This window comes from Macaca fascicularis, chromosome 19 (genome assembly GCF_037993035.2).
Source record: "Macaca fascicularis isolate 582-1 chromosome 19, T2T-MFA8v1.1".
In the NCBI taxonomy this organism is placed as follows: Eukaryota; Metazoa; Chordata; class Mammalia; order Primates; family Cercopithecidae; genus Macaca; species Macaca fascicularis.
The window spans coordinates 56,748,552-56,755,895 of record NC_088393.1 but is presented as its reverse complement, the minus strand read 5'-3'; the positions used below and the strand labels follow the sequence as shown (position 1 = coordinate 56,755,895).

At 58.7% G+C, this 7,344-nt stretch overlaps 1 protein-coding gene across 1 annotated transcript; it reads right to left on the bottom strand.

Moving 5' to 3' along the window:
- Positions 1 to 2,199: 2,199 nt before the first annotated feature.
- FGF21 (fibroblast growth factor 21) lies at positions 2,200 to 5,015 on the bottom strand. Its single transcript, XM_005589811.5, has 3 exons — positions 4,603 to 5,015; positions 3,598 to 3,701; positions 2,200 to 2,600 (listed from the first exon to the last, which is right to left on the bottom strand). The coding sequence occupies exons 1-3, from the start codon at positions 4,835 to 4,837 to the stop codon at positions 2,310 to 2,312; spliced, it is 630 nt and encodes a 209-aa protein (XP_005589868.1). The 5' UTR covers positions 4,838 to 5,015; the 3' UTR covers positions 2,200 to 2,309.
- Between the last annotated feature and the right edge of the window lie 2,329 nt (positions 5,016 to 7,344).

Genomic DNA, 7,344 nt, shown 5'->3' with positions numbered 1-7,344 from the left:
ACCTGTAATCATAGCTCTTTGGCAGGCTGAGGCAGGCAGATCACGGGGTCAAGAGATCGAGATCATCCTGGCCAACATGGTGAAACCCTGTGTCTATAAAAGATACAAAAATTAGCCGGGCGTGGTGTCGCTTGTCTGTAGTCCCAGCTACCCGGGAGGCTGAGGCAGGCGAATTGCTTGAACCCCGGAGACGGAGGTTGCAGTGAGCGGAGATTGCACCACTGCACTCGGGCCTGGTGACAGAGCGAGACTCTATCACAGAAAAAAAAAAAAATATATATATATATATATATATATAAATATTAAAAAGTTCATAAGGACCCAGATGGAAGGATTCCAGGTTTCGGCTTCTCTTCCTGAGACTCCAAACTGCCACCCTCCAGCCCCTTTTTTCTCAGACCAGGATGCCTAAGTCTGCAGTCCCCAGTTCTCCTGTGACCCAGGTATCCGGATGGCCAGCCCACTGATTCCCCAGAACTTGGGTGTCACGCTAGCACCAAACCTACCCCAGGACCCAAGAGTCCTTGTCCCAGATTTGAGGCCCAACAGATCTCATTCCTGCTGCTAAATGATGCCAGAAAACTACATCTCCCATGAGGATGTGAGTGTGCTGTGTCACCTTATAAAAGCTCCCCTGTTATTGAGGTGGCTCTCGGAAATAGTTACACAATGCTCACACAAGTCGAGGGGTTGTAGAAAGAAGTCCTGCCCTTTCATTTTATTTTTATTATTTATTATTTATTTATTTATTTATTTATTTATTTATTTATTTATTTTTGAGACAGAGTCTTGCTCTGTTGCCCAGGCTGGAGTGAAGTGGCATGATCTCAGCTCACTGCAAGCTCCACCTCCTGCGTTCACGCCATTCTCCCACCTCAGCCTCAGAGTAGCTGGGACTACAGGTGCCCGCCACTGCGCCTGGCTAATTTTGTTTTTCTGTTTTTAGCAGAGACGGAGTTTCACCACGTTAGCCAGGATGGTCTCGATCTCCTGACCTCGTGATCCACCCACCTCCCCAAGTGCTGGGATTACAGGCGTGAGTCACTGCGCCCGGCTATTTTTATTTTATTTTTAAAATTAATTAATTATTTTTTTGAGGGGGAGTCTCGTTCTACTGCTCTGATCTCAGCTCACTGCAACCTCCACCTCCCGGGTTCAAGTGCTTCTTCTACCTCAGCCCCCTTAGTAGCTGGGACTACAGATGTCCACCACCACGTCCGGCTAGTTTCTGTGCCTTTAGTAGAGATGAGATTTCACCATGTTGACCAGGCTGGTCTCAAACTCCTGACCTCAGGCGATCCACCTGCCTCAGCCTCCCAAAGTGCTGGGATTACAGGCGTGAGCCATGGTGCCTGACCTTATTTTATTTATCTATTTTTATTTTATTTTATTATTATTATTATTATTTTTGAGACTTTTTGAGTCTTGCTCTGTCGCCCAGGCTGGAGTGCAATGGCTCGATCTCAGCTCACTGCAACCTCTGCCTCCCGAGTTCAAGCGATTCTCTTGCCTCAGCCTCCCGAGTAGCTGGGATTACAGGCACCCACCACCACACCTGGTTAATTTTTGTATTTTGGGTAGAGATGGGTTTTCACCATGTTGGCCAGGCTAGTCTTGAATTCCTGACCTCAAGTGATCCACCTGCCTCAGCCTCCCACAGTGCTGGAATTACAGGCGTGAGCCACCACTCCCAGCCAGTCTTGCCCTTTCAAAGAGCAGGGATAGTCCAGAGTCCCTGGGGACACTTTAGCAGAGTAGAAAAGTGAGGCTTGGCTGGGCACAGTGGCTCAAGCCTGTAATCCCAGCACTTTGGGAGACCAAGGCAGGCAGGTCACGAGATCAAGAGATGGAGACCATCCTGGCCAACATGGTGAAACCCCATCTCTACTAAAATTACAAAATTAGCTGGGCGTGGTGGCACAGGACTGTAACTCCAGCTACTCAGGAGGCTGAGGCAGGAGAATCGCTTGAACCCGGGAGGTGGAGTTTGCAGTGAGCCAAGATCACGCCACTGCACTCCAGCCTGGGTGACAGAGCGAGACTCCATCTCAAAAAAAAAGAGAAGAGAGGAGAAGAAGAGGCCCAGTGGGAAGCCAGGACCCTAGGACCACATGAGGGGAAGTGTAAAGGGGATTGTACGGGGCAAGGGAGACGAAACAGATCCCATGTCTTCCCTCAGACACTCACACAGGCTCATTCTCATCCTCCTCTCAAACTCTTTATTATCTCAAGTAAGAAAAATAAAAAAATAAATAAGATAAATAACCTAATAAATAAAGAGGAGATGTCATAGTAAACAGCCTTTGGCTTCAGGAAGCATAGCTGGGGCTTCGGGCCTGGGAAGGTCCCACCATGCTCAGAGGGTCCGAGGAGCCCACATCGGGGGGCTGGGGGGCAAGGATTCCTGGCGGCTCTGGGGGTGCGGGGGGCAGGCCTGGTAGTGGCAGGAAGCGAGCTGGTCCTTGGGATGCAGGGTCCCGGTGTGGGGACTTGTTTCCTGGCAGGTGCAGTGGGAGGCCGTGGGCCTCAGACTGGTAAACATTGTATCCGTTCTCAAGAAGCAGCTCCCGGAAGCTGCAGGCCTCAGGGTCAAAGTGGAGCTAGGGGATAAAAACAGGATCAGAGACAGGGTCCCTCTATGTTTTCCTGCTGTAGGACCCAGGATCCAGGCCCCAGCCCTGCCTCCCTCAGACCCAGGAGTCCAGGTCCCTCAGCACCTCCTCCCTCAGACCCAGGGGTTCAGACCCCAGCCTCTCCTCCCTCAGACCCAGGAGTCCCGGTCAGCAGCCCCTCCTCCCTCAGACCCAGGAGTCCCGGTCAGCAGCCCCTCCTCCCTCAGACCCAGGAGTCCCGGTCAGCAGCGCCTCCTCCCTCAGACCCAGGAGTCCCGGTCAGCAGCGCCTCCTCTCTCAGACCCAGGAGTCCAGACCCCCAGCGCCTCCTCCCTCAGACCCAGGAGTCCAGGCCCCCAGCCCCTCCTCCCTCAGACCCAGGAGTCCAGGCCCCCAGCGCCTCCTCCTTCAGACCCAGGGGTCCAGACCCCAGCCCCTCCTCCCTCAGACCCAGGAGTCCAGGACCCAGTCTCTCCTCTAGGAAACAGAACAGCGAAGGCAGTTTTCATTTTGACCCCAGGCCTTCCAGTTCAGACTTCACAGAGAACATTCCAGCCCTCGGAGGAGCCGTCAATGCTCTCTAAGGCCAGGCGGGGGTCTCCCTAGCACTCAAGGTCCTGGTCACTTTAGTGGCCATGGCTTCCCTGAGTGTCCCCGTGCCCAGCATGAGCCATGCACTCAGGGACCGTGTGGGCAGGTGCAGGGGTTACTGAGTCACGAGACTCCCAATAACCCGAGTCTCAGGCCACTCCAGCATCCACACATCACATGATTGAGGTCAGTGGTGCCTCGGCCTGGGCCTCAGTTTCCTCATCTTGCGAACATTGATGTCAACAACTTCAACCTCCAAAGGTTGCAGTTGGGGGTGTGCAGAGCGAATAGAATCAAGTCTGGCTCCAGGGAGGGGGATGAGCAAGACCCCAGGCTATGAGGACGACAGATAGGAGGAGCACGGTGGGTGGTGAGGAGGGTCCGGGAAACTCACCGATCCATACAGGGCCCCATCTGGCTTCTGGCACAGGAATCTGGATGTCTTGACTCCCAAGATTTGAATAACTCCTGGCTTCAAGGCTTTCAGCTGCAGGAGACCTAAGGGGAGAAAGCGAGAAGGTGCTTAGAGGATCCCTCCCACCTGTCTCTGTCCCACCACCCGGCTCTGTCCCAGCCCTGGGAGTCCAAGCCCGCAGCCCCCCCTCCTCCCTCAGATCCAGGAGTCCAGGTCCCCAGCCCCTGCTCCCTCAGACCCAGACCCCAGCCCCTCCTCCCTCAGACCCAGACCCCAGCCCCTGCTCCCTCAGACCCAGACCCCAGCCCCTCCTCCCTCAGACCCAGACCCCAGCCCCTGCTCCCTCAGACCCAGACCCCAGCCCCTCCTCCCTCAGACCCAGACCCCAGCCCCTCCTCCCTCAGACCCAGACCCCAGCCCCTGCTCCCTCAGACCCAGACCCCAGCCCCTGCTCCCTCAGACCCAGACCCCAGCCCCTCCTCCCTCAGACCCAGACCCCAGCCCCTCCTCCCTCAGACCCAGACCCCAGCCCCTCCTCCCTCAGACCCAGACCCCAGCCCCTCCTCCCTCAGACCCAGACCCCAGCCCCTCCTCCTTCAGACCCAGACCCCAGCCCCTCCTCCTTCAGATCCAGGGGTCCAGATCCCCAGCCCCCGCTCCCTCAGACCAAGGAGTCCAGGACCCCAGCCCCCGCTCCCTCAGACCGAGGAGTCCAGGACCCCAGCCCCTGCTCCCTCAGACCGAGGAGTCCAGGACCCCAGCCCCCGCTCCCTCAGACCGAGGAGTCCAGGACCCCAGCCCCTCCTCCCTCAGACCCACAAGTCCAGACCCCCAGCCCCTTCTCCCTCAGACCCACGAGTCCAGACCCCGGGCCCCTCCTCCCTCAGACCCAGGAATCCAGACCCACAGCCCCTCCTCCCTCAGACCCAGGAGTCCAGACCCCAGCCCCTCCTCCCTCAGACCCAGGCTCTGGCCCACGCTCACTTTCGGGGCTCTGGTGAGCAGCGCCCCCCACTGTCCCATCCTCCCTGATCTCCAGGTGGGCTTCTGTCTGCTGGGCATCATCTGTGTAGAGGTACCGTTGCCGGACTTGGCCCCCGAATTGCAGGAGAGGACTGGAGTCAGGGATGGGGTGTGCCTGGCAGGCTCCCAGCAGAAGACCAGCCAGCACAGGAACCCACAGTCCTGAGTGCTCGAACCCGGTCTCGTCCGAGTCCATCAATGGCTCAGGTCCTCAGGTGATCTCCGGGGTGTGAGCTTGGAGAAGCTAGTGGTTTAGAATCGGTGCCAGATTCCGGCTGTCCAGGTGAGCAGATTCACAGATCGCTGCTCAGGTGGCCTGAGTGCCTGCGTCCTCCTTCGGCTGGATCTTCAGCAGACAGAGCACTCTGTGTTTTGGGATAGATGCAGAAGCTCCAGAATTTATACCCAGACAGTCCCGCCCAATCACCCTCCCTGCGCCTGACCCATGGCATTTGACCCACTTGGCAGGAGCCACAGAATTCCATCGTGGCAAGGGCAGCCTGAATGGATGATGTAACCTGGGGGTCCTTTCAATGGGGGGCCGGACTCCTGGGTCTAGGGGACCAGGGAGAGGAGGATCGGGTTAGCTGGGACCCAGGTGAAGGGGGCTGGGGGCCCAGATTCCTGAGTCTCAGAGAGAAGGATCTGGGGTCTCAAGTCCCTGAGTTGGAGGGAGGAGGGGTGCTGGGCTCCTGGAAAAACCACCTCTTGGAACATTTATGTAGATCACATTTACGCAGAACAAGAGAAATTTCTGCGCCCCATCTGAATTTCTAAGTTTGGGGGGAGGGCGTGATCTGACACTGAGGTTCCTTGATCCTCAGCAAGGCGGCAATTGCTGTGTGAAAGAAGCGACCACAGCGAAGACACAGGTGTCCTGCCGTGGAAGCCTCTCATCTGGCCGTGGGCCAGCCTCAACCTCATCTGTCCCTGCTCAGATGCTCAGACTCTGGCCATCCCAGCCTCCTCCTCCCTGATGCAATCCTGGTGTTTCTTTCACCAGAGAAGCCATCCCAGGCCCAGGCAGGTGCTCATAAAATAACCTGGGGGGAGGGGTGGCTGAGAGTCCCTGACTGGAGTTGGCAGCCAAGCCACGCTCTGGAGTGGGCACCCACAGGGAAGACAGGTTGGCTAATTTCCTGGAGCCCCTAAGGGTACAAGATTAGGACTTCTACGTCTGAGGGAGGAGGGCTGGGGGTCTGGACTCCTGGGTCTGAGGGAGGAGGGGCTGGGGGTCTGGACTCCTGGGTCTGAGGGAGGAGGGGCTGGGGGCCTGGACTCCTGGGTCTGAGGGAGGAGGGCTGGGGGTCTGGACTCCTGGGTCTGAGGGAGGAGGGCTGGGGGTCTGGACTCCTGGGTCTGAGGGAGGAGGGGCTGGGGGTCTGGACTCCTGGGTCTGAGGGAGGAGGGGCTGGGGGCCTGGACTCCTGGGTCTGAGGGAGGAGGGCCTGGAAAACCTGGGCTCCTGGGTCTGAGGGAGGAGGGCCTGTGGGTCTGGACTCCTGGGTCTGAGGGAGGAGGGGCTGGGAGCCTGGACTCCTAGGTCTGAGGGAGGAGAGGCTGGGGGCCTGGACTCCTAGGTCTGAGGGAGGAGGGGCTGGGGGCCTGGACTCCTGGGTCTGAGGGAGGAGGGGCTGGGGGCCTGGACTCCTGGGTCTGAGGGAGGAGGGGCTGCGGGCCTGGACTCATAGGTCTGAGGGAGGAGGGGCTGGGGCCCTGGACTCCTGGATCTGAGGGAGGAGAGGCTGGGGGCCTGGACTCCTGGGTCTGAGGGAGGAGAGGCTGGTGGCCTGGACTCCTGGGTCTGAGGGAGGAAGGGCTGAGGGTCTGGACTCCTGGGTCTGAGAAAAGGGACTAGAGCCGGGACTCCTGGATCTAAGGGAGGAGGGGCTGGGGATCTGGACTCCTGGGTTTGAGGGAGGAGGGGCTGGAGCCTGGACTCCTGGGTCTGAGGGAGGAGGGCTGGGGTTTTAGACTTCTGGGTCTGAGGGAGGAGGGCTGGGGGTCTGGACTCATGGATCTGAGGGAGGAGGGCCTGGAAAACCTGGACTCCTGGGTCTGAGGGAGGAGGGCCTGTGGGTCTGGGCTCCTGGGTCTGAGGGAGGAGGGCCTGTGGGTCTTGGGACTCCTGGGTCTGAGGGAGGAGGGACAGGGGCCTGGACTCCTGGGTCTGAGGGAGGAGGGGCTGGGGGTCTGGACTCCTGGGTCTGAGGGAGGAAGGGCTGGGGGTCTGGACTCCTGGGTCTGAGGAAAGGGACTAGAGCCAGGACTCCTGGATCTAAGGGAGGAGGGGCTGGGGATCTGGACTCCTGGGTTTGAGGGAGGAGGGGCTGGAGCCGGGACTCCTGGATCTAAGGGAGGAGGGGCTGGGGATCTGGACTCCTGGGTCTGAGGGAGGAGGGCTGGGGTTTTAGACTTCTGGGTCTGAGGGAGGAGGGCTGGGGGTCTGGACTCATGGATCTGAGGGAGGAGGGGCTGGGGGCCTGGACTCCTGGGTCTGAGGAAAGGGACTAGAGCCGGGACTCCTGGATCTAAGGGAGGAGGGGCTGGGGATCTGGACTCCTGGGTTTGAGGGAGGAGGGGCTGGAGCCTGGACTCCTGGGTCTGAGGGAGGAGGGCTGGGGTTTTAGACTTCTGGGTCTGAGGGAGGAGGGCTGGGGGTCTGGACTCATGGATCTGAGGGAGGAGGGCCTGGAAAACCTG

What these genes read in the sequence shown, in the direction of transcription:
- FGF21 (XM_005589811.5), bottom strand. Translation starts at nt 4,837, where the DNA reads ATGGACTCGGACGAGACCGGGTTCGAGCACTCAGGACTGTGGGTTCCT. An exon ending in TGCTCACCAGAGCCCCGAAA is followed by an intron (nt 3,702 to 4,602) that starts GTGAGCGTGGGC and finishes TTCTCCCCTTAG; the next exon opens with GTCTCCTGCAGCTGAAAGCC. An exon ending in ATGGGGCCCTGTATGGATCG is followed by an intron (nt 2,601 to 3,597) that starts GTGAGTTTCCCG and finishes TTTATCCCCTAG; the next exon opens with CTCCACTTTGACCCTGAGGC.